General features: G+C 40.3%; 1 protein-coding gene across 2 annotated transcripts in view; it reads left to right on the forward strand.

The window, feature by feature from the left end:
- Positions 1 to 27,363, forward strand: part of trappc9 (trafficking protein particle complex subunit 9) — a 211,196-nt gene that overhangs the window by 69,452 nt on the left and 114,381 nt on the right. For both annotated transcript variants that reach the window (XM_061059316.1, XM_061059317.1), the window contains 2 exons: positions 2,296 to 2,448; positions 16,842 to 16,960. In XM_061059316.1, coding sequence (XP_060915299.1) covers positions 2,296 to 2,448; positions 16,842 to 16,960 — 272 coding nt within the window. The remainder of the gene's footprint in view (positions 1 to 2,295; positions 2,449 to 16,841; positions 16,961 to 27,363) is intronic.

Consider the following 27,363-nt stretch of genomic DNA (forward strand, 5'->3'; position numbering starts at 1 on the left):
TCTCCCGCTATACAGATGGATGTTCATCATGAGTCTGGTTTTGCTTGAGGGTTCTGCCTCTAAAGAATTGTTTTTGTTTGCCACTGTAACTTTGCCAAATGCTACTTAGTGCTCATGATGGATTAATGTTGGGTCTTTGTAGGTTATACTGTATATTGTGTATTGTCAATGCTGTCCATTTACGACTCTGTTTTTTGCACATTTACATTTAATCTTCCATATTTAATCTTCCTATTTAAGACTAGTAATGCTTAGTTAAATCCTGGTTGTATATATTCACATTCTTAGTTTTAGTATATTTTTAGTACTTATTTACTTCGTATTTAATATTATATTATGTTTAGATTTGCTAACATTGTGTTTTTTACTCATATTGTGTGTTGGTTAACCTGCTGCTGTAACGCCACAATTTCCCAGTTTGGGATCAATAAAGTAATTCTATTCTATTATAACAAATGGTGTCTTAAAATAACATTTGTTGTGAATTGGTGCTATACAAATAAAGATTGATTGATTGATTGAGCTGTAGAGACTAAAACTGTTTGTAAAATCTGTTTGTACCGAGCTATAAACAGATTTTTGGACTTTTGCATTGGCTTCATTTGTTAACTCTGGATGTTACTGCTCGATGAAACCATAGCTTTGGCCATTAAGAACCAGGAATCAGCCATATTGTTTTTTTCATATATACTGCAAAACCCCTACATTTTGACTCTTCTATCACTTCCCATACTTGTTGTTCTCCTCATGCCATGGCCTGCTTTGGATTGGTTGATTGATTATTTTCCCTTCTGAGGGCATTGAAGTGTAGAGGTCAGATATTTACGTTTGGTATTCATGCTAATCCATACCTACTGTTGACACTACATTGATTCCCTCATTGGTTAAAAGTCAGAGCTCTTTGTTCCCTAATTACTTTTTGACTTGTAGAGAAATTGGATGATTGATGGCTCCTAAATCTTTAATGAGTATTTATTTGTTAAAATGTGGCAATTACCAGTTTAACAAAACCTTGTTTAATTCCTATGATTGGTCCTAATTTATCAGGACTGTTTCCTGTTATTCAAACCTAACAGCTCCATTGCAGTACCTGTTCACTTCATTTTTTCTATCAGGTAGATAAAGAAAGAAGAAAAAGTAAGAAAAACCGGGGAGTTACAGATAGAGGAGGAATCTCCGAAAGCAGAGGAGTGTTCTGGACAACGATTGAAACAGTTTGTTTCACATGTGCTCTGAAGTAGTGCTGATGTGCTCTCTATATTGTATTTTCAAGATGAGAAATGTCTCTTGTGAATATTTTAAACAAGGCATGAAATAATTCTTGACACTCATTTATCATACCATAATATGTAATAGTGTGATGATAAAAATGTAATTCTCAATCTTGGCTGTCTACCTATTCAATCCCAGGGCCTGCCGTTGCATATTCACGTTGCTTTTTCTCCACCTTTTCTTTTTACACCATTTCCCCATTGCCTCAATCCCCCTCTTCTTTTTTTTTTCTTCAAATTTAATTCACTGCAAGGAGCTCTGAGTTGATGAATATTTAAAGCGGAGCGTTATTTACAAAATCTTTATTTTATGCGCCCTACATTCACAGCCTCTTAGAGGATTTTGAAGGCTTTGGGTATGAATCAAGCAGGGACGTGTAAACTGTTGTTCTAACAGTGAGCTTGCATTTTCCCCTTTCTGCTCCGCCGCTGTGAAAATCAGCCTGCTCGCTGTTCATGCGATCCCTAAGAGCAAAAACGGCTCACCTGCATAGACGGAACACATGCTTTATTCAGGTGATGTTTCATTCATTTCATGCTCCGGGCTGAAGTGGATGCAGCTGAGTCATTCGTCTCAGGTAAAAGGGGTTGGAGGCATAAATTAGACAGTCAGGTCAAGTGACGAGCAGTGAAAGGACTCGTAGATAGGGAGCCAATCAGCAGCTTTGTTGCCCTGGAAGCTTATTGGTGAAAGAAATTCATGATAATAGAACTGGTTTCCTGCAGCACTTACAATGAGATGTCTGTCTCCTGTTTTTCCATGGCATATTGCACAGACTATGAATGCAGTTTCCAGCACCTTAAAGTGAATTTTAAATGCTCTCGTGTACAATTTACCTTTGGACTCAGTCAAGCACAACAATGACATTTCTATCCTTTGTCCAAAGTATATGCTAACACAAACATTAGTCTTGTCCCTTTGTTTTTCCTCCACAGCCGGTGTCATCTAGCTGAATAAAAAAGCATATTTATTTTCTGTCTTACTATTTGTTTTTAATTGCCATGTCTCTCTTTCTGTGTGCAGAGAAAGTGTTTGGAGAGTTTCTGAGCTGGGACCTTGACGAGGCTTTGTCTCACCTGCCTCTGAAGCCTGGTCATGCTGTGACGCTGACCATCAACATCAAAGTCAAGCTGGACTTCTCTGGTCAGGAGAGCCTGCTGCAGGATCTCAATGATGGTGAGTGGAAACAAATCAGAAAGTGTGAACCTTTAGGAGTTAAAAAATGAATGAATGGGCTTGACAGCGGCATGCAGCGCCCACAGCGTCCTATCTGAAAGGCCCTTAGCACATTTTTCGTCAATAGTTTTTAATTTTTCTGAAAAATTTGCCAATATAATGTGGTACAATTGGTACCATCTGCATGTCTGTGTAGCTATAGATATATTCTCTATAAAGGGTCGGAGCTGACTGTGATCTCCAGTGGCTAATACACTTACCATTAATTGATTGAAGTCTTCATTTCGAACAAGTACTTTTTTTTCCAAGACGAAAAAAACAAACAAACCAACGTAATAATAGACAAATCGACAAAATTGACAAATCCCTCATACAAACCCACTTCAGTGTACTTTAATGCATCATTCATATAGAAGCAAATGTTTGTCCTTCATTTCTCTTGAGATAAATTGTCGTGAAACTGTCACAACAGCTCCTAACCGAGGGCTAGTTATGTCCATATTGGGTGCAGACATGAGTGTTAATGCCCTGCTGTACATGGAGCTCTCTTCCTCACTGGCATTCTGGCTTCCTTATTCAAGATTCAACACTAATAGGATAGAGGTCTCAAGGTCTCTACACCTCCATTTCTCACCTAGCTTCTGGCTTCCTCATTTCGGCTGTCAGGTTTCCTTCCTTCTAATTCCTATTCCTGTTTTTTTATTTTTTTTAAAAACAGTCTGACCTTCTCCTTTACCTCCAAGCTTATTCATTGTGTTTCTTCCCCGGTCTTTTTCACTGCTAATACTCAGCCCCCTTTCTTTTCTGTCTCGCTCCCGACCTCTCTGCCTCCTATTTCAGACAGTTGAACCTCTTCTGCTCAGCCTCTATGTGCTGATAAATATTAATGAGTGATCAATATGTACCTTCTACTGCACCACAGAGAATACTCTTTCTATGTTTTTGTGTGTATATGCATGTGGATTCAGATGGCTGAGAAAGTAAACACATACAACGCTGCATGTTTATCTCATCCCCAGTGACACTCTCCTCATGAGGTCATTAAAGCGATACTTTTTCAATGTTTTAATTAGCTGAGCAATAATTGGGTCCCTGAATTAAGGAGATAAGGCCCGGTTTGTCTAAACAGCGGCTTAGAATTGAGTTATTATGGTGACATTTAGGGACAAGGTTTATGCAAAACACATTTGATTCTATCTCACACTGAAATTCATGAATGATATCATTTAAGTAACGTGTGAGTATCGGGGTGAGGTTTTTGTATAAAGAGAATTGCGTTGCTTTTTCAGAATGCAGCTCTGTGTGCTGGAAGATTACAAAGTTCTGCCAATGCTGCTAATTAAACTGAATTCTTGACTAATCTAGTCCTACCTGATGCTTTCAAATAATTCATTATTAGTAAATGGTAAATGGACTTGTATAGCGCTTTTCTAGTCTTCTGACTATTCAAAATTCACCTACACATTCACATCCATTCACACACTTACCTTAGACGTTGCTCTGTAAAGTGTCCATCAGAAGTAACTAATCCATTTATATACATTCAAATGCCGCTGACGAAGCAGAGGGAGCAATTCAGGGTTAAGTGTCTTACCCAAGGACACATCGGACATGTGGCTGCAGGAGCTGAGGATCGAACCCCCAACCTTCCAGTTGAGAGATGACCGACTCTACCTACTGAGCCACAGCCGCTCCGCAGTATTGACTTTTTTTATCAGACATCAAAAAGCTCTAAATGGTTGTATAAATAAACTCGCCATTCTCTCACACATCTCGAGTTGGAGTACAAGTGGCAAAAGGCAAACCTGGTTTCTTACAATAACTATTATTTTCATCACTGAAGCCAGCCGTCTTCTTTGTAGGGACGCTCAAACAACAGATACGCCTCCAGGGTAAGGGGGACAGGAATAAATCAACATTTGAAAAGCACTGAACAAGTTTTACACTGTACAAACACAGCTGATTGTAAGGTTCAATGTCTGATGTGAACCCTCTGAGAAAGCTAGCAGTACTGATCACTTGAGCGGCCAAACACATCATTTTGCATAATAATTATATTTGACCTTTTGAGGAACTGCGACTTTTGAAACTTGGATTTATTTTTTTGGAAGGTATGTCAACTGTTCAACAGGCTCCGCCAAAGTTTAAGACAGGTGAATCTTGCAGCTGAAAAATATAGAAACGTTTGCTCATTTGTTTGAACAATACAATCAGAAATGTTTTTTTCTTTTACAATTTCACGAGTAAATGCAACAGTTTAGAGAGTTCACATATTTGAGACCTCAATAGTAAACAGAAAAAAGACACTTCAGGGATGTATTTTCAGTATGGGTTCAAACAAATTATTAATCGAAGATAGTTAAATAAAACAAATTCTTAAATTTAATTAAACCGATTTCACCATGGAGTAGTGATTGACACAGGTCTGCCTTCAATAATGCTGCTCTGTTGTATTCCCTAAAATGACACTAATGAGTTGTCTTAATACAAAGCAAAGCATAATGCAAAAAGCACAAATCTTAAACCCACAAACAAATGCTGAAGAATGACGCACGTCATTGTTTGCTTTGACAGTTTCTTCACAGCATTCAATACCCTAAAAAAAACATTAATCATTACCTTTTATCAATGCAGACAATATATTTTTATGACAAGTCATTGCTTCTGTCACAGTTAAGTGGAGAAATGAAAATGTTGAAGGAAGAATGTGCATTTTCTTTGATCCAGTAGATGTCACCCTTGAGCACCAGCATTAAACCAAAACAAACTGCTGTTTGGCCAAACCCCTGCTGTACTGAAGCCTCCGCTCTCCACCAGCGGCACACCTCCAACCCCTCTCCACTCGCGATCACACAATGGAGTTATCAATTAGAACGCACCATAATTAAACACTTTTAAGCGCAAGCGGCGGACATACCGTCCTTTGCTCGAGCTGCGGTTGCCTGTGTCCTGCATTGTTGTGTTAGCAGGCTGATGTTAGCGCACTTTGGTTCACTCATAGCTTCATATTGAACATTAATTGACACGGAATGACCGCTATATAAAGACACTAAGATAAGATAAGATATACTTTATTCATCCCAGCAGGGAAATGTAGGTGTTCCAGCAGCCAGCATACATACAAACACACAACACAACACATATATACATACATATCCCACCCATACAAAAAAAGATGAGCCCACAATACAGTTTGATATATGATATATGCAACTCAGGCTAAATGTCTTCTGTCCTTACTTAAAGGAGAGTCGTTATAAAGTGCAATTGCAGTAGGTAAAAAACATGACATCCAAATAAGCAGGGAGTATGTTATTCTTCTTTTCTCTTGTCCTTGGCTAAAACAGCTTCATACACAAGGCCGTCCTGTCCATGTCAACATGATGTAAACACAGTACAGCTGTAGGGGCTCACGCTTCTCACTCATTGTAGACGGTCATGACTCAGAGAGACATTTACAGAGGATTTACTTGATTTCTGCTGTGTTAATGTGTAAAATATCGCACTTTCTTCCTTTAAATTTTAGTTCCTTTTTTTTGCCACTGACTTACAATTGGTGAATTTCTCCACAGCGCCACAATGTCACGGGGAAATGGACACTTTCATCCAAGGTGGTTTACAACCTATCGCTCAAAGATTCATGAACACAAAAGTGCCAACTGCTCTGAGCTACAATGAAAGGCTTTTGGTGTTGCTCAAAGACAGTTTGATACCTGGAGATTAGAAACCACCAATCTTGCTTTTAATGGACGAGTGGTTCACTGTTCACGCATTGAAACCTTAAAGGAGGCTGGATAATGTGCTAAAACAAACCCTGAAACACACAATACTGGTGTATCGCTGCCCAAGGGTGTGATTTGTAAAGACAGTATTCTTGTGTTTAGAAGTAAAAGAGATGTAGGTGAGATGTTTACCACAGAAGCAACGTTGTCAGGTTTGTATTATAGCATGTGCATTAAGCAGCTACATTTCTTTAAAAAATGAAAAAGGTTACGGTCCTTTACCCTCACTGTGATGTGGCACAGCGTAATGACCTCTCAGACCTTGTTGTCCTTCTATCTCACAGTCATCTATGGTCACTGTTTGTCAGTGGCTATCTTCTTCCTCTTTCCCCCCAGTCAGGTTCTGCTGTCTACATCAATTACACAGACCTTGAATTAGCCATCTTTCTGTCTGGGCTGCCAGCTTAAAGGATGTATATATGCACAATAGTCACACCTTGGTCCAGTTTTGGAAGTTAACGATAAGAGATGGCTGTTGGTCTTGCAAAACCAGCAATTGGCAATTTTGTTAAACGATGGACAAAGCCAGGCTACAGGATTCCTCTTTGTCTATTTGTATGCTAAGCCATCATACAACAGCATTACATACTGAAGTGGAATGGCCACTTGTTGCTGCCATCCTATTTGATTACATCATTTATAACAACAAATATAACTTTAAGTAAATAGTTTTACTCTGGGTTTGGATGATTTGTTCCCATTGTTTCTAACTTTTTTAATTGAATCTGTTGGCGTTCTAAATATTCTTTGTCCTTGGTTGCCCTGGGTAGGTCAACATAATCAGTACTGAATGAAAATAGAATATCAGTAGCTCACACTCTTACATGGAAAATCTGAAATTGGTTGTGAAGATGTGGATAAATATGAATGTGAATGCGTGGAAATTAATTTCTCCACTTTGCGGAGGTGAAAAGGTTCACATGCACACTCTATTCTGTCCCTCTGTGTCTATTTCACACCTTATTTTTTCTTCTAGCTCCATAGCCTGCGGATAGATGATAGCTCACAGTCCGAGGAGTGTGTGTCAGATTCTTTCAGATGTGTGCTGCTGGTACATTGTGTTAACATCAGCACTTCTCCATATTAAATCTAACTATAATCTCAGATGTCTGGCAGCCTTCGCATGAATGAAGTTTAGCTTTTACTGTCTGTCAAGCTGTACTGAAGGTGGAAATTAGTCTGTACCTGATTCACTCCTGACATATTGTTGACATTAATGGATTATTAGTGGAATTTTTCTGTAATTATGTGCTATTTATTGTACAGGCTGCACTTACAAGCACACTGTGGAGAAGGTCAATCCATCAGCATCAACTGTGGTGATGCCTGGAGGTGCTGTACTCAATGTCCTTTGTGTTTCAGCTCAGGCAGAAGAGGCAAAACAGACAAGGCCACAGAGAACAGTGAAGGGGGGACATTCAAAACAGAGTCTCATTGATTTGTCCCTGGAAGAGTGTGTCCCTTATTTATAGTCTGATTCATACCACGACAAATGAACTTGACTTTGGGTCAAGCGGCATCCTCTGGTGTTCAAAAAAACTGCATTCCCTTGAGTGTGAACTTGAGGCTGGCCGCAAAAGCCAAGGAATCCCCATTATGTCCCATATGACCATTTTCACAGCAGAAATAAATATGTTTACAACCTGGTTCAAAAAAATCTAAATTGGTATTGATAGCTGATTTCTTTATGGTTACACACTGTACGGGCGGTGATTTTTTTTAATAGTCATTCAAGAGTTATTTATAGATATGCATAACCATGTGGTTGGCTGGGTTGACTGATTACTGGGTGCATTTTTACTTTTAGCCAGGAGGCTTGGACTGCTTCCAGATTTATCAAAAGTTATGTTGAGATAACATTTTGAATATGGCGACCGCCATCGTTGGGCTTCATTACGCCTCTTCAGAAACCAATGGTGATGTCACAGAGCCTACACCATATTTTAAATGGCTGTGATATCATCAATCTGGATTAATGGGCCTCGATATACAACAGACTTTATCATGTTCAATGGTATTCTACCTAATGATAGTGCTTCCCACAACATTAAGTTAGTGTTTGTCTTTAAAGTAGTGGGACGCATAACCCTAACCCATAAGAAACCCTTTAGTTAGGCTCTCCCTGAGTCATGACGTGTTCAGTTGAATCTGATTTGGTTATTTACTTACCTATATAATAACCATATTATACCTAAAAGACAAGCATTTATTAGTGTGTTTCATTTGATTAATTTTTTTTAAGATTCATTTTTGGGCTTTTAACTTTATTTGGATAGTGTAGGAAATCAGGAGGGAGTGGGACTGACACGACTGGAACACGGGCCTCCCTCGTGTACGACTATAGCCTCCAAAATGCGTCGCGACCTAACTGCCAGCCCTCCTGCGCCCCATCAGTGTGTTTCATTAATGCTACATGCTGGCCAGACATTCAACTATGTAAGGCTCTCAACTTTTTAGTCTTTAGTGTCTCATCACCCTTTTGTTTTTTTCGGATCCATATCATGATGCAAGATTTCATTTACTGACTTAGTTACAGCTCAGCTCACACTCCCTGAAGTGCCACCAAAGAGTGTCAGAGAAACACTGATTTTAAGGTAAAACTATTTTATTCAGTTATTATCTTTTTCATGGGGTGGGACCACTGTAGGTAACTTGTCTCCATCCAAACTAAAAAACAGATCAATGTAAGCGGTATCAAAGCTTGTGGCCTTTTCCTGTATGTTGTATTGGATAAACCTGGCTTTAATTTTAAACTGGTGTTTGTACTTTTAACTATCCTGGTCAGATGGTTGTGGGAAGGAGGATGTCTCTGGAAATGATTGAATCGGTTATTTAAAGGAATTTAATTATATGCAGCCTGTCATGCTATTGCTCCTGCATTGCTCTGTGTATAATGATGCATCTCACAAACAAATCTCTGATATTTGACTGGCAAAGGCAAATTGACTCATGGTCTTTTCAACCATATCAAATGATCAAGTTTTATGGAGCAGCCCTTCACATCAAGATCTGAATTAAAGAGGGAGGAAAAGCATTTAGCTCTATTGAATCTTCCTATCAGTGTTAACATACCCCTGACAGACTCTAATTTTATCACAAATAGTCAAGCCTTACTCCATAAAAAAGTTGTTTGATGCTTGTTTATTTCAACCCTTTAATTGCCATTTAATCACAACATGTGTTTGTTGAGTTGGTAGTGCTGTACATAGCTAACGGCCAACTTCCACCAGATGTGTGTTCGGTCCATCTCCGCTCCGATCCAGCAGCGGATCTGATTTCTGGTTTTCACTTTATTCAACGGAGCCCTCCGTAGCAGATACACAAGGCTTCTATTCTTGGAGCCCGGCGCATCAATTTAGCACTGAAAAGAAAAATCGGTGCACTGTGGGTGTGGATGGACGAGGGTGCACGGAGCCGTGACGGACCAGAGAAGACACACAATGCACAAGTATCTGATGGAAGTTCTGGGTTAATGTAGGCTTATTTATGACCCTCTATACAGTAAAGTTATGTCTGTAAAAGTCCATTATCGGCTGCTCATATGGCTGACCAACATATCAGTCACACTTCATTGTTAAACCCGTGAAAGTCTCCCATTTGTCAAAATAATGTTTTGAAACTTGTTTTTGCCGGCTACCTGTTACCGCAGTAACTTAAGAACAGAAGTAATTTGTATTTTTCTTCGGATGCATTCCCTAACCTAAAGTAATAGCAACCCAGGTTTGCAGCTAACAGCTAAAAAATCAAAATCAAATAAACACATATAGTGTAAGAGAATAAGTGTTAACAAAGTTGCACGAAACCCCGTCTGGAGTTCATCTGTTCACACTTGCATTTGTTAGCGTGAGGTATCACAACAGAGATTGTCTTTATCAGTGAACGAAACAGTCTTCCTGTTCAGGTTTGTACCACTTTATCGTAAATCTGTAGAGGGACATCTGAGTTGTTTTGTTAGCAGTAATTGCTTCAAGGGCTGAGCAGACCGAGATAAGAGGGAAACCCACCGAAACATAAACCTAATGTACAGAAAATCAAAGAAAACACCACAGAAATGGACGCGCTGTTTAAGTGATCTTATTGGCAAGAAAAGTCACAAACAGAATATCAGTGATGGCTTATCACACACTATAGGTGCTGGAAATGGTCTTAGACAAGAAGCTCTAAAATATCTATTCAAATTAAAGTCAAAGTAAAAAAGTACATTTGTTTAAACAGCTGTTGTAGAGCTGCCTCATATCACAGTCGCCCACTGTTAGTCTCTGCATGTCGGAGATGTTTTACTGCTGTTTAAACATAGCAGTTATTCATAGATGATTTCCCTCTGACTTAAATGGAGCGTCCAAACCAACTGGAATGTCTTTCTGTAATGAAGGTAATGATTTGTTCAGAGATCTTTGCATTTTTTTCAGATCTCTGTTTTTCATGTTTCCACTCCCCCTCTCTGTAAAACTGGCAGAGGCATGGCGATGGTCACACTGTACAGTTTTAGTGCCTCGTGTCAGCGTGGGATAACAGTATGGTTTTACACTGCATGTTTGCACTGTCATTTAATTTTTTTTTGTCGTTGTTTGAACTGGATTAATGGTGTAATGATGTCCAGATATAACACAAAGGTAGAGTACATTAAATTAGATTGTCCATATTTAGTTGATAAGGCTCCTGGAGGCTCAGGTCAAGCAGGCTTTGGTGTTTGATCTGTAATTTCCATCAACACGATCTCTTCCTTTAGCCGGATATTGAATGGCGTTTTTAGTGTTTACCCTGTATACAAACCTTATTTCCATATTTATTAGATAAATTTATCTTCCAGGTTAAAGGCTTGTAGATTTGTGCTGAATTGACGCACAAGACATCAACAGTGCCGTTAAAAATACGAGTTCTGAGCTAATTATGATGAAGTTATTCCAGATATGATGCTCCTAACGTTCGCTGATCGCTGTTCTCTGTTCTCTTAACTGAGGCAACAAGCTGGACACAAATTCAGACGCTGAATTCATCTGGCTCTCCCAGAAGCCGTTAGACAGAAAACTAGACGGAAACTGATTGGAAGGAGGAGGCAAAGGAGGGGATGATTGTGAGCACTGCCATCGTCAATCACACCACCCATTACTCACACAGTCTCTATTCCACGGGACACGACGACTCATTTGTATCTCCAGGGACATACAGTGTATCCATAACGAAGGATGCCACTTACAAAAGTCTTTAGCATTTTCTGTAGTTTTGTTCTTGACCACTCTGGCAGCCCTAGTCCCTGACCAGATGCATTTCCGACCTGTTTGACAGCATGATTGCGAGAGCAGTTGTCAGGCAATTACGGCACCTCTAAACTGAGAGACTGATCCGAAAAAAAATGGATCGCACAGCTTTTGCACCCGCTAAACCTGTATGCAGATGTCTAAAAAGGCAATGTGTAATTTACAATACACACACAAAGGGTTAAATGCAACCCTGTTGAAGAGCAAACTGTGTCTCTGTGTGCCATTGCTGTCTGTGCATATTTAAATGAGCCATTATGCATTCATTTTGAGTGAAATTGGCCCCTTTCTATGCAAATCCGCCTCATTGCTAAAAGCATCTAATTCACACACAGCAGCGCCACCAGCCACGTGCTGTTAGCATGGAAAGATCACCGTCTGTTGAGACTTTGGGTGATAACTGTGCCGCGGTATTTATAAGACATGTCATGCACAAACGTTCCTTGTGATCATGACGTTTCCACGTACGTACGACTTAAAAATAAATGATCTGTAAATAAAGACTGTTAACATCATTTTAACATTAATATTATTAACATCACCAGCCAAGCTTTCCGCAGCTCATTACTTCATCCACGTGCGCGCTGGAGTTTCCCATGACACAGACGCCAGTGCTGTTTCTTTTCGAGTTGTCCTTTCTTGCTCCATTCAGGGAGGAAGCTTTGTTTTAAACGGTGAAACTCACATTACATTCGTTGAGTCTGGCCTCTCAATCGACGTGAAAAAGTTTCCCTGGAGTGGATCTGAGGTGAATATTAAGAGTACTGAGCAGAATATGATAAAAGCCATGAGATTTTTCGAATCATCAATAGCTCTCATGGCTGTGGAGTAAGAGTCTAGTTTGCATAAATATAAGCACCTCAGAATTTTAAGGAGTTTCAATCAAATGTTGTTTCATTTTTTTAAACTAAACAAATGTTGTAAAAGGCAGTGGTTGTTTCTAGAGATGGGACAGATCCGACCAAACATCGGTATCAGGTCCGATATTGACATCATTTACATCTGTGATATCGGGCTTACAGCGCGGATCCAAATCACAGATCAAGAAAGATCGTTGGGTGTTTTAAACATTCTCAGCTCACACAGTCTTGCTTTGAAGAAATTCAGACTGAACTACAAGAAGTGTCCACAAATCGTCTCCATGACGACGTTCAGACGAGATGGTGATTCTGATTTTAAAAAGTAAGATTCTTGCACTTCAGTTTAAAATATTTCATTTGAAAACAGTTTTACATTTATCTCTATATAAGAAATACAATTTACTGTTTACTACAGCTTTACGTTGGCTTACACTTCATACCAACAACAACGATAACACTATTAATTAATAGCAAAATAAATATTGGAATCAGGATCGATATCTGTACATATGTTTTTGGATCGGATCAAAACTGAAAAAAAGTGGATCGTGCATCCGGACATTGATGGATTCTTCAAAGATATCAAAATAATTGTCACGCAGCTTTTTACAACAACATAAGCATTGTTAAAAACTCCTTGATGGTGTTTTGTGTTCAGGGTTGGCTGCAGTTGTCAATTTTTTGCCGTGGGAGTGAAGTGTGGCCCATCTATTAGCTATTTTCCATGGCACTGAGCAGGGACGGTTATGTTTCTTTCAGGAAACTGCTCAAGGTAACGATAAAGAGCCGCCATTAAGCAGTGCTCTCATTGCTTTGAAAACCAAAAGAGACATCTTAGCTAATGTTGCATGTGCACGCTAATTGCTGAATTTTAAATTGCAGCAAAACCTTTTGTAACTCAACATCAAGTGAGCATTTCCAAAGTCTCAAAGACTTTGGATATTAAGTGGTTAATCATCACAGTCTACTGTGTAAAATGTGTAGCAGTTAGAAAATTATTTAGAAAGTAAAACCCATTCAGCCCAAGGCCTCTGTGCATTCAAATGGACTGATCGTATTTCTTTATACATTTTTAAAATTTTAAATTATATTGGACAACCTTCAAGGTCATAATCACAGCGTTTAAAACAGATCAAGAGTGGAGTCTTGAATCATTCCACTCATTTGTATTTTCATAATGAATGTTAGTCTAAGAACATACTCACAGCTCCAACCACAGCTTCCTCCATCTTGTTATTGTTGATTTAAAGAGGTTGCTATAGTGTCAGAGCTGGGCTAAGCCACTAAAAAACATTTTAGTTTGTTTTTTTAATCATTGGAGGGTACCCAGTTAGCACTCCTCTCAGAAACTACTCTGAAACGAATTGTCTGAAAACATCTTCAAGTTTATGCTTTGTTCTTGGTTTGCATAATTCTAGAATTTTAGGAATTTAAACAGAAGTGAAGGGAAAGGCTATAGAGCCTTAGCTTTACTCCATCCATCCATCCATCCATTATCTTAAACCGCTTGTCCCGTTCGGGGTCGCGGGGGGGCTTGAGCCGATCCCAGCTGTCATTGGGCGAGAGACAGGGTACACCCTGGACTGGACGCTTGACTTCATTTCATCATTTATTTTGTATTCATTTGTTGTTTCTGCTCTTTGCTTTTAATACCACCTCAATTATTCCTCCTTGTTTACCTGATGTCATGGTAAAATCAACATTATCCACATTTAGAGAGCATAATTTAATCACTGCAATTAATTCTAAACGTACTACTTTGCTGGCACACCTTTTCTTTTTCAAAAATAAATTCCTCTCCCACTGTCGTTCGATTTTCCCAATCTTGCATGTGGTTGTTACACAGTGTGATCGTCTGTGTGCCAATATGTCTCTCTGTCTGATGTGAACCCAATTGCCGAGCCGCTGCAGAGGCTTGTAATTTCCCCTCTCTTAGGGGGAAAAAAAATTGCAGGGCTTTGCATTCGGCTGACGTCAGATAGCGATATGATCCCTTTGACGTCAGAGGGTGGGCTCTGGGCGTCATTTTTGAGTATCGTCTGTGTGGGTTGAAAGCAGCAACCCCTGTGGTTGTGGCTTACACAGATGCTGATAGTGCAGCTGCTCCTGTGTCCACACTGCTTCTCACAAGGTCGTGAATATAAAAGAAAACTTTTATATGTATTCTTCACATACTTATTAGCAGCCTTTGATTACAGATACATGCATAAAGTAGCTCTGTGTGATCTCAGATGTTCTTTTTTTAGGGGGAATTAATAATAAACAAAATGTTATTTGCTTTTCAACAAGCCAAAAAGACCACAGTATAGTTAGACAAAGTGCACTGATATAATTACTAGAGCCCGACCGATTGATCGGCCAGCCGATAATTTTGGTCGATATCAGCATATCCAGTGACTATCTGTATTGGCTAATTGTAATCACAATTTCTTTGAGTTTCATTGTATTACACTAGCCGTTCTTTTTCACCAGCAGAGGGCGCTATATGGATTACAAAAAGCGGTATCACCCTATAGAGTGTCAAGCGGTGATGCAGGTCCCACCCCAATATCGATATCGGTATCGTCCCCAAAAAAATCCCATAACGGTCGAGCCCTAATAATTACAACACTGTATTCAAAACTGACATTAATACAAATTCATATAAGATGAATATATATCTGAGTTTCTGTATCAGAAACTGTCCCACAAACATAATCAATACCCTACATTGCAATGCATCGTCAGGATGAAAGAAAACCACAAACAGCCTATTATAGATCACTGAGTGTAGGATAAATTGCAGGGCTATAATTTCAGCTCGTTCAGCATCATTTTTCTTGGAATTACCTCTTCTTTAAAGCCCCCTGTTACTATTGCAATGCCTACCAGGTTTTCCTCCTTGCAGAGAACATAATGTGGCAGATTTATCCCCCTAAATTTGCAGAAACTCCTGACAGAATGGTTTCTCTGTCGCTGAAGGTTAATAAAATATGGCTTCCCATTTATGTGGATGAAAATGAAGCCCATAGCTAGCAGATTTGATCAGCTTTAGCTTGCTACTTATAAGCTGGCTGACTTTGTTAAAGCAGCTGTTGAAAGGTTCCTTAATGTGCACTTAATGGCTACATATGAAAACTGGGGACAAGGGAACAACCAATAACTTATTTGGGATCACATGTAAAGATAAAGGAGGACGACTTTTCTGCAGTGGTTAGATGAATGTTTTCATAGTTTACTTTGACTGAATGAAAGGAATATCAAATGGAACCTAACTCAGACCGGAGGTGGTTTAGTGGTTTGGTGTTGCAGTAATCGAGAAGTTATTTACAAAACTGATAACCCCCATAATGGACAATTAAGCATACGGCCTTGCTTTAGGAACATACTTTAAATTGCTATTAGCTTTAGTGCCCAACTGTTGTGGGATTTTTGGGTCCGATACCAATATCCATATTAGGGAGAGAAAAAAAATCAGATACCGATTTATCGGCCGATATTTTTCTTATATCTATCTTCGATCTGTAGAGATGAATATAAAGAAAGATATTGACATTTGTTGTTTTAATCCCTCAAAGGCAGTAATCAAACACTTGTGGAAAAGATATATAAGGAAGACAAGATGGTCACACAACTGGAAAATAACTGTGCATATACCTGCATCACTGTTTGACACTCTGGAGAGTGATAATGCTTGTTGTAATCCATATAGCGCCCTCTGCTGGTGAAAGAGAACTGCTAGTGTAATACAATGAAACCAAATGAAATGCTTTTTGACTGGTGAATTAATCTAGTACTATTTGCACATATCTGCGATAATAGCAGCCGATACCTGGGACGCTGGTGGCGCAGTGGTTAGTGCTCGCGCCCCATGTATGGAGGCTGTCGTCTCAAGCGGGCGGCCTGGGTTCACATCCCACCTTTGGCTTCTTTCCTGCATGTCATTCCCCACTCTCTCTCCCTGATTTCCGACTCTATCCACTGCCCTATCTATCCATTAAAGGCACAAAAAGCCCCAAAAATAAATCTTTAAATAAAATAAAAAATAGTAGCCGATACCGATAGTCACTTGATATGCTGATATCGGCCGACATTATGGCCTGCTGATTTATCTGTCAGGCTCTAATTAGCTTTAAAGCTATTAAACTTGCTCAGCTATCACTTCTAATCAACGGCATCCTTCTGCTACACTATAGTTCAATTAATGTGCATACACTAAGAAGTAACAAGTCTGCGTGTGTTTTCTGGGAATCATAAAGTAATGGTGAGAAACATGGTGCTCCTGGGAAATGTAGGGAATCATTTACAAAACAAGAGATGGATGAGTGAAAGTAAGTTTATTAAAAAAAGTAATTAAAACAATTCATCACCAAACAGCTCATGTAAAACAATGTCATACATCACAGATTGTTAGTATCTTATAGTGTGAGGCTGTTTTAGTCTTGTAGCTGCAGTTTATTGATAGCATTGGGTCTCAGCTCATTCATTTATTTTTTGCCGTGTTGTCTTTTCAGATGGGATCAGTGTGACAGGCCTGCCAATCTCCAGTCCACTGCGCCAAGTCCTGAAACCCAGGGCTGAGAACAAGTCTGTCAACAGTGAGTCGGGCAAAGCAGAGTACAGCCACATTAAGGTAAATAACAAAAGCCTTTGCAAAGTGCATAAAAAAAAACAAGCTACATTTTTTTTCAGTTCTGGATCAAGACGCAAGTAGTTGTTTTCTTTTAGTCTGTGTTTAGTTTGATGAATATGCTTTCTCCCCCTGCTGCAGTCTCACTGCACCTTTCTTTGAATATATAATGAAGAGCTCGGGTTTGGACTCTTAACTCCCTCTATCATACTCTCTTTTCATAATAAGCGCAGTGTTTACATTGTGTGCTTCAGTTTTCAAAGGGTTTTGCATTTTTACCTCAAATCTATAGCTTTTGGTAGACGTGTGCAGGGTCACTGAAGGCCTTGTTTTGACAGTATATTCTACTCTGCCAAAAGCTTGTGGGGCAAAGTGATGTGGGGAATATGTGACTACTTATTGCTAGTAACGTGGATCACAATCTGGGGGCTAAATTAAGCGCACAATGCAAATACTAGGATACTAGGAAAGTGAAGATGAAATATACTGATGGCGGTTCAGTTATATTTGCAGAAGCATTTCCGCAACATTTTCAAATTAAGATTGAAGTGGTGATCATTTCTGCACGAGGCCCAAAAGCACAACTACATTATTTATTAAACTCGATATGCCGTCAGGTGATCTAAAGTTCTCTGTGTGGGAGGCTGTAAACATTTATTTACTTATTTTCTCTGCTCTCTCCTTTGCTATAATATCTAATGTGTGCGTAATGGACCCTGGACAGTCACTGAATTGATAACTGTAGCCTCAATTGTAGGGGCAGCTGTGGCTCAGTTCTGTTGTCTCTCGACAGGAAGGTTGGGGGTTCGATCCCCAGCTCCTGCAGCCACATGTCCGATGGTGTCCTTGGGCAAGACACCTAATCCTGATTTGCTCCCCCTGCTTCGTCTGCGGCGTATGCATGTGTATGAATGGGATTAGTTACTTGTGATGGTCACTTTAAATAGAAACCTCTACCATCAGTGTGTGATGAGTAAGTGTGACATGCAATGTAAAAGTGCTTTGAGTAGTCAGAAGACTAGAAAAGCGTTATACAAGCTCAAGTCCATTTACCATTTACCATAGGTGGCACCAACACAGTTGCATGACAGTGTCGATGTGTATGATTCTGCATGTGTTTTTGCGTATATTAGACAGATCTGCACAAAATAGCGAAAGCACACGACGGAGAGCTTGGTGTTGGTATCAGGTGAAGTTTTTGGTTATGTGCAGCGCAGAGCAGAATTCTCCCTGAGATTTGCAGGCATCTGCTGTAAAAGGTAGCAGTGAGCATTTTTTTTTGTATTCTGACATCACCAGACCGTCCTCATGCTGAAAGGAAAAGAAAGATAACACGAGATGACCCTCTGTGCTCGATTGAAACGCATAAGCAAATACAAACATATACAGTGCTTTCTTGTGACTGTGAGGGGCAGAATGAAATCCCATATGAAACTAATTTATATGCTGATCTAATGCACCTTCTAAATAATAGAACCATACTGCTTCACAGACTTCAGACCATGTCTCAGTTGCTTTAATGGTGCTGCCGCTTTCTGCGCCCTCAAGGTAGGAACGCACCACCTACAGTATGCGCCACACTTCATTTTAAGACCAACACACCTATAGGGCACTAATCTGTGCACTAGCTAATTTGCATTGTACCAATCCGTGTCGCTGCATCAGGTGGAAAACAGGAACAACACCTGCGAAATAGGAATAACTCACTTTGTGTCAGGTGTGCAAAAGAGCAAGATTGAATTGAAACGGCTGGTGTCTCGCCTTGGCTGCAGATGTGCTCTGCTCTTTGATGCGCTTGTTTCAACAGAAACGCCCTGTTAATGCTTTCTAAGACAGAACAGAAATGATCAGAAAGGCAGGAGCTTTCAGCAGTACCTCCTGCCTCTTCTATGTTTGTTTCTAGGATTTGTCCGTCTCAGTAGGAAAGGCTTTAGAGCTTGAAATCAGACACGACTCTCCGGGCAGATGCACTGTCAGTCACTGTGGATGAGATGGATGAAGGAAAGATGGTCATACATCTTTGAGAAGTTGTCTGACTTTTACTTGGCTAGAAGGTGATTCCCTGTCCTTCACTTGTTGGCCCCCCCTCTCTCCCATCAGCAGAACCCTCTGTCCTGCTGTTTGCCGAAGTAACATGACCTGTTTGCAACGGAGCTAGTGGGAAAACCCTGCTAGGATTATTACTTTCTCTATCCACCACAGAAAACCTGTTTACAGATTTGCTTTTAAACTATAGTGAATGTATTCTGGATATTCAGCTCCATGACTCATCTACATGAACTGAATTGTTTTCAGCACTTTGGCTCAAACGTCCTGAGCTCTTGACGCATGCTGGTGTCTGAGGGGCCGACAGGAACTAGATCAGAATCAGAATCAGAATCGGGTTTTATTGCCAAGTACATACAAGGAATTTGACTTGGTGTATTGGTGCTAAACTACAGAACTAGCAAGAACTTAAATAATACAGTATAAGAAGCTATTACAATATATAAAATAGAATTTAAAAATGTAAAATATAAAATATAAAAAGTAAAAAATAAAAAACACAAAATGTACAAAAGTTGCAATGTAGGAGCTGTGTAGTGCCCTACAAAGGCAAAAGACCTTAACTCTCCAGAGTGTAGAACTGAGAAAAATGACTTTAAAGTATTTTTGTTGTCCAGCCAAATGAGTTGCAGGCAGAATATTGGAAATGTGGCAATTCTTTTACTTTTTATTGAGGTTATTAATGTTCAAAAAAAATCTTTAGCTCAAACATGACCTTTGACCCTTATTTGGAAGTTAAGGAACTCTGCCTTTGCATTGCCTGTACAATAATAATAACGGGGTCATGCCAAGGCAAAAGGCAGTAGCTTCCATTTGTTACTGTATTTCACTTGGTTGCATGGTTAAAATAACACAACCAACACTATTTCTTTGCTACACTTGAGTCAAGCTACTGTGTGTGTCAGAAGTGCTTGATGACAGATATTACAACAAAGGCGTAACACCTTGACTCCACTGCAGTAAAACAGTAACTTCACTTTGATCCGCAGCAAAAGTCACCGAGGACAATAATTAAGGAGTCCGGGTTGATCCGCTCCACACGCAGTATCTGGTCGGCGAGAGCGCGCTGTGCCTCCTGCACGTTGGCTTGCGGTGAAATGTAAACACCGGCCAGAATGAATGAAGCGAACTCGCTGGGGGGAATAAAAAGGTTTACAATGAATGAAAAAAAGATTCAGGACAACAATGCCTTTGTTGTCTGACTTTTACTTGGCTAGAAGGTGATTCCCTGTCCTTCACTTGTTGGCCCCCCCTCTCTCCCATCAGCAGAACCCTCTGTCCTGCTGCTTGCCAAAGTAACATGACCTGCTTACAACGGAGCTAGTGGGAAAACCCTGCTAGGATTATTACTTTCTCTATCCACCACAGAAAACCTGTTTACAGATTTGCTTTTAAACTATAGTGAATGTATTCTGGATATTCAGCTCCATGACTCATCTACATGAACTGAATTGTTTTCAGCACTTTGGCTCAAACGTCCTGAGCTCTTGATGCATGCTGGTGTCTGAGGGGCCGACAGGAACTAGATCAGAATCAGAATCAGAATCGGGTTTTATTGCCAAGGACATTTACACACACAAGGAATTTGACTTGGTGTATTGGTGCTAAACAATTAACAATGCCTTTGGATCACGTTTACATCCGTACACCAGCTACTATTGACGTAGAAACAGATTCCTCCACCCCTTTTTTTTTTTTCCGGAAAGTTGTGTGTCTCGATCCGCTCTGAAGAGTTGGAATCCTGCCAGCCGCAGCGCAGAGTCCGGTTTCAGTCCACACAGCCACGTCTCCGTGAAACACAAAACACAGGATGTATAAAAGTCTCTGTTTCTTCCCATCAGTAGCTGAAGTTCGTCCAGTTTGTTGCACGGTGAGCGCACGTTGGAGAGAAAGATGCCTGGTAGAGCTGAGCGTAGTCCGCGCTGGCGGAGACGTACGAGCGCGCCGGCCCTTTTCCCTCTCCTTCGTCGTCTCACAGCATTTTCTTTTGGAGCAGAAGTTCCCATATTTGATGAGGTTGGAGCTGGAGAGGAGCGACAGGTTAGCAAGTTATCAAAAAAAATGCAAGGGCTGGTTTGATCAGCATGGTTGTCCTCTACTTGCCATCACAAAACTGTCAGGTTTAAGGCACTGGGGCTTTGGCGTCTCCTTACACTCCCAGGGACTGTGGACCTTTTTTTTATTTCCATTTGGTTGACACAACTCTGATTCCTACTTCACAGTAAGCCAACAAAGAAAAGGATTTTCACAATATATAAAACCTTTAAAAACTGCATTCGTCCTTTCACAGTTTTCTCAGAAAGCGGTCGTCCTGATTCAGTTTAAAACACGATATGTTGATGTGAAGTTTGAAGACTCTCTCGTCGCTGTCTTTTTTAAGCTTTGTCTCTGCATATGTTACCGCACTTTTTGAATGGGCATATTGTTAGTGTGTTGTGAATCTTGATTGGTCAGTGTACAGTATGTGCATGGTAGAAGGAGGTAGAATTTATATTAGCTGTTAATAACTGTTTTTGGCTGGGATGGACGGATGCACAGATGCTCAGGAAATTGAAAACCTTCTAGCCAAATATGCTGGCAGTTAAAGCCGGGTGTTTCCTGGATATTTAAATCTAATGTGAGCCAATTAAGTTTGAATTTGGCCAATATTTTGACCACCAAAATCAAATTGCCATTGCTTGGTTGCACACAAGTTTTCTTATGTGATCTGGGAGTGCTGAATCTCTGTTGTGGCCCAGGCGTGCCTCGGGATGTGTTCTTGCAGACTATGAGTAAGTGTGATCAATCATGTCTGATCTGTAATCAGCGCAGGAGGAGTCAACATGTTTGTCTCACTGACCTTTCCACGTTCAATCTTAGCACTCGTTTTTCAGCCCTCCTACTGAATTGCGAATGCCTGCAGGCTTGAAAACTGTGTGCTGTCAGGGTGCCACCTCAGGTGAAGGCGGTTTTGTTGGTTTTGTCAGTTAATTACACGTTTTCAATGACTCATTCATATGATGTGCGAGGGGGCTTCCAGAACTTCGACTCCGTCACATTTTGTGTCGCTCCGTCTGCTTTTTCTCTCAGCTTAATGTCATAATAGACCTGCCTCTGTCAACCAGGGGCCATCACCTCTTCAAGCTCTGTTGTGATGCTCTTGTCAATAAAGAGTACCATGTCTTTGTAACATCAACAAAGTTCCACTTTGATTGTCACCGTTTAAGTGTCCATCTAGTGACTGAAACTGCAGCAGATGCAGTGAGTTTTATGGGGATTTGGACCCCAGACTCATTGATTTATGTGAGAGGTGACTCGTGTGACAGGCTGAGAGAAAGAGTAGGGATACAGCAATCCCATCCTTGTGATGATTACCCAAAAGTCACTGTAATGCTGGCAAGTGTGCTGTCCTGCTCATTCTCCTAGCCTTCCTGTTAACCTAATTCCACTGGACATGAATTTCATTGACCGCATTTCAAGTGAAGTTAGTTGATACTACAATATGTAGGCCACTCAGAGCATTTTCAAAACGCCAAATCTTTTCCTGAAATGCATCCAGTGCAGTTTGTCTCTCCTGCTGAAAATACCACGTTATAGGAAAATATAGGTAGCACTTCTAGATTGTACATGTATGCAATTCCCTGAGGCTGGACAGCAAACTGTCAGAGTATGCTGTTACTGCTTCCTCCTGTCATCAGGGATAGAGCGCTCCATTGTCCTCATGACTTGCACCTTTGAACACAGCCAATTATGAAATAAAAGATTCTCTTTTCAAGTGGTCATTTGGACATTGCATTACTCTGACAGTGGTTCTTAAAGTCAGGGATATTAAATGTCAATCATTCTCGAATCCATGGTAACTTTAGAGAAGTCTTGTTTTGAAATGACCCAGTCTTGTTAGGTTCCGACAGAAGTACTACTTGATTGGATATGGGAGAGATGAAGGTTTTGACTTAAGTAATACGTCAACCGTGTTGTTGGCTTTTCAGGGGGGGACAAGGTAGACTCCTGGGTGAAAGAGAAACAGCTTGAAAGTGACTGACATGGAGCCTGATAATGAGTGCACTACAAGGTGTTGAAAACCACGCCCACTGTGTGGATAAACTTGATTTGATTGAGTCCCTCAGCCTCTGGAGGCTTTCTGTTTTTGCAGATATCCTGATAGTGTAATTCTGGCAATTTTCTTCTTCTGTGCCTTGCACATTGCTTAGAGTTGTTGTGATTCTGACATTCCTCTGAAACAGCCTTATGGTGCATTCGATCTCGGAAGTCAGAAAATCTGAGTTCCTGGTCTGATACGTCATCAGGAATGCCCCCCTCAAGTCAGAATTCCAACATGGAAACTCAGAGCAACTTCAGTAGTCCAATTTAAAATCCAACATGGCTGCTACGTACATTAACAGTAAAGTTAAAGCTGTAACTATTGTGTTCATTAGCTTTTAGTCCTCTTTTAGTTTAATAATCATACCGAAAGTATAGACTGTATACATGTTGTCATGTTATTGTCCCATGCAAACTATCACATAGTCTGTTGTTATTGTCAGCTATTAGCTAGCAAAATAAAGGTACCTGACCGTGTTGCTTAATCGTCTTGCAACTGCAACGCGGATCACTCCGGTGGGACCGAGCTCGGAGATCCACGTTCTGAGGTAAATATGGAACGCACGATGAAATGTGGCATCAAGTATCTGCAAGTTTGCAGTCAGTGAGGTTACCATAATTTATGAACTAACTTAAACTACTCCAAAATGATGGTACAGAACAAAATATATATTATGGGTTCCACAATAACTTCTGTTTGAAAAGATGAAAGACTAGGCTGATATCATGTACAATACGGAGGCCTGTCGAACCATTAAATCTTTTAATTGGGATTAAACACTGGAATTCAATAGCAAATCACAAATAATCATATATTTTAAACCATCATATTTAATTATCAGTTCAATATTAAGTTTTAGTCATGCTTTTATTTTGTATTTTTTACTGTATTAAGCTAAGGGTAATTTACTTCCCGTTTGGATATAAACCTGCTTTTATTTTGAAAGGAAAGTCTTGTGGTAGACTAAAGGTTGCAGAATCAACTTAACCTCAGAGAAGAAGGAACTTGTTACAGTAAGTAATGATTGTAAGACTGTAATGTTTACAGTCTATGGTTACAGATCGGAAAGTAAATGAAAACAGCTAAAGAAGACGGTAAAAAAGTGCAATGTATGATATCACACTTCTCACATGCTGGATATTACTTCTGATTTTTCAAATGAGCTGTCCAGGAGTTTTTTAGTTGGAATGAGACATTGAAAGGCGCAGAGCTGTCGTTCGTTTCAATCACTGAGCCTACAGGGAGACTCTGCTGTAAGTGCGGGGGCTTAGCTAAAGTGTGCCTATATTCCCCTCCATTTGTTTTTACATTGTCAGTAAATAATAATAACAACTGTAAACTGTATGCCAATAAAGTTAAGTTAACCTCAAACATTCAGACGGGAAGGAAAACTGAACCATACTACAAAAGTCAATGTAAGCATTTTCTTTACAATGAAGAGTGTGTCCATGGTTGTGTGCAGTGAACCAGAAATATGGCCTCCCGACAACAAATGCTGACCACACACACACACACACACACACACACACACACACACACACACACACACACACACACACACACACACACACACACACACACACACACACACACACACACACACACACACACACACACACACACACACAGCGGCAGAGAGGCCATAGCTTCTTCCAGGCTAATCAAATCCAGCGGAGACAGAGGCAGAGTCGGCCGGCTGCCTGCCAGCCAGCCAGCCTGCCTGCTATTTTTAGAAGCCGAGCCCCGCTGATGGCAGCTCAGCTCTCTTCACAGATACAGATCCCAGCTCGTGATACAGATATTTATAACTGCCACAGCTGTCTGCTCAAGTGTGAAACTACAGCTGAACTACCAAAGGATTTTTTTTTTTCTCCCTAGGCTCAGGATTAAACTGTCCTCCTTTTCTCCCTCGTTTGCCTTCTTCAACACCATCATTATGTTTGTCATATTGAATGAGTTTTGGTTTTGTGAAAGATGATCATTTTAGATTAACTGCTGATACATTATACTAAGTGTTCCCCCCCAACCCCCCACCCCCTTGTTAAGCTTAATTCTCCTTCAAGCTAATAAGACTTTTTCCTGTCTAAATTGATCGTCTTTCCCAAGAATGCTTACATGCACATTAGTGCAGTGATAATTGCTGGAGTAACTCGATTATTCATATCCTCCTATGCTCAATTACATCATAACTCAGTTCTCTGATTGAAAGTGTCTGCCTCCTTTCTGCATGCCTGCTGTCTCCGTGCCATCCCAGTCACATCTTTACAGTCTAGGTAATGAGAGTAGTTCATGGTGTAACCACTTAGTATGAGTAATCTTAAGATAAGATCAGATCATACTTTATTGATCCCCAGAGGGAACATGTGGGCTTTGCAGCATCACAAAGACAAATAGAAGAAGGTCATAGAAAATAAAAATCTAAACAGAACAGATAAGATAAATACAAATGAAATAGGAGGTACATACAAGTAGAATAGAAATGGTGACGTGAACTATACAGGAAAATAAAGACATTATGTGCAGTAATGGCAAGATAAAGTGACAAGTGGTAAATTTAATGTGACCTGGTATGATTAACAGCAGCAAATCATGTAAACAGCAGTGAAAAAGCAGCATGGTATGACAGTAAAGAAGAGTGCAGTTATATCATATCAATAGTGCAATATAATATAATCTGATATGATATAGAATAATATAATAAAAATCTATATATCACTGCATTGGTAAATAATATAATATCAATTTTGATAATGTATTCTGGCATGGTGGGGGGGTTGTTTGTGTCAGGACAGATTTTAGGTCCAACCGCTGTCGTACAGTTTGATGGCGGTGGGCACGAAGGAGCGCCTGAAGTGCTCCGTTTTGCACCTGGGAGGAACGAGGCGCTGGCTGACAGAGCTGCCCATCTGCTGTAGTTCGTCATGGAGCGGGTGAGAGGAGTTCTCCCTAAGAGAGTTTGTCCCTAATCCTCCTCTCAGCCACTCTCTCCAAAGTGTCCAGATCTAGTCCAAAAGAAAATCTTCACTACACTGTTAACATTTCACAGGGACGATGAATCTTTATTAAAATAAAATGTAATTGAATTGATGAATTTCTGAACACTCATTAATTAATATCCTAAGGTCTGAAATATCACATGATACATGATGAGTCTTTTTTCGCCACCTAAAGGAATGAGCTTCACTAACCTCATCTGAGATTGTAAATGCATTCCGCACAATAATACATCGATGTCAGATGGTCTATTTATCCCATCCATCCCCTCTGGAGGGTGAGCTTGGTGTGGCGTATCACTGTCTGTCAATCTGTACGCGTCTATTTTTAGATTTTTCAGAAGTCTCTGAAAGTTTTCTAGCTCTGAGAGTCCGGGCTCTGCGTCGAGCACGTTGTGAAGAGAAGAGATGGGGGGAACGAGCAATGATTGAGAGCAATCAAAAGCCATAATCATCATTATAAACACACAGAAAACCGAAGCTTCCCATCATCAAAGTACCCGCCAGCTGTTTGCCAACATATTATATCACGACAAGCAGTTAAATCTCTGAGTGCTTATTTTACCTGTCTGCAACACACGATCCTCACTGATTGTAGTTTAAAGCTGCAGCTGCAAACAACATCTGGATGATGCCCGCTTTGCATTGTTTTCTGTACATTAGTGCATAATGTCTTCATGTTTACAACAGAGTAAGCAACATCCTTAGTGCCTTGGTCATGATACGTACAGGGAGGAAAGAGGGATTAGAAAAAAAAAAAAAGGGTGATGATGAGCTGATTCCAAGGATTGTCAATCACATGCAAATACTGGTCTCGTCTGCTGTCACACTGGAATGCTGCGTCTGTATCTCCTCGCCATCGCTCTGCAACAGAGATTTGCACGATTAGCCATAACTATAATTACGCACTTCATTCTGTTTCGAAAAGCTTTGTCTCAACACTTATGACACTGCATTGTGAGAATGACTTATTTCTAGAAAAAAAGCACAGCATTTGTCGGAGGTCAAGAGAGAACAGACAAATCACCGCAGCATGTCTTCAACGTAATCAATGACATGAAGCTGGTCTGGAAATGCTAACAGTGTGATGTGTCACTGCAGGCCTTCTGTCTCCCACTGATGACCAAGTGATCCGTCCCTTCTGGAACATGACCCGAGGGATAATATAGTTTTAAACGTGCCTTCCTCATCTTTGTTCCCGTAAAATATACAGCAGTCTGTCTGGGCTTCTAGGGGTTGCTTTTATGAGCTGCGGCGAGACAAGCCAGTGGGGGCAGCAACAGTTG

Source organism: Labrus mixtus, chromosome 16 (genome assembly GCF_963584025.1).
Source record: "Labrus mixtus chromosome 16, fLabMix1.1, whole genome shotgun sequence".
Classification (NCBI taxonomy): domain Eukaryota; kingdom Metazoa; phylum Chordata; class Actinopteri; order Labriformes; family Labridae; genus Labrus; species Labrus mixtus.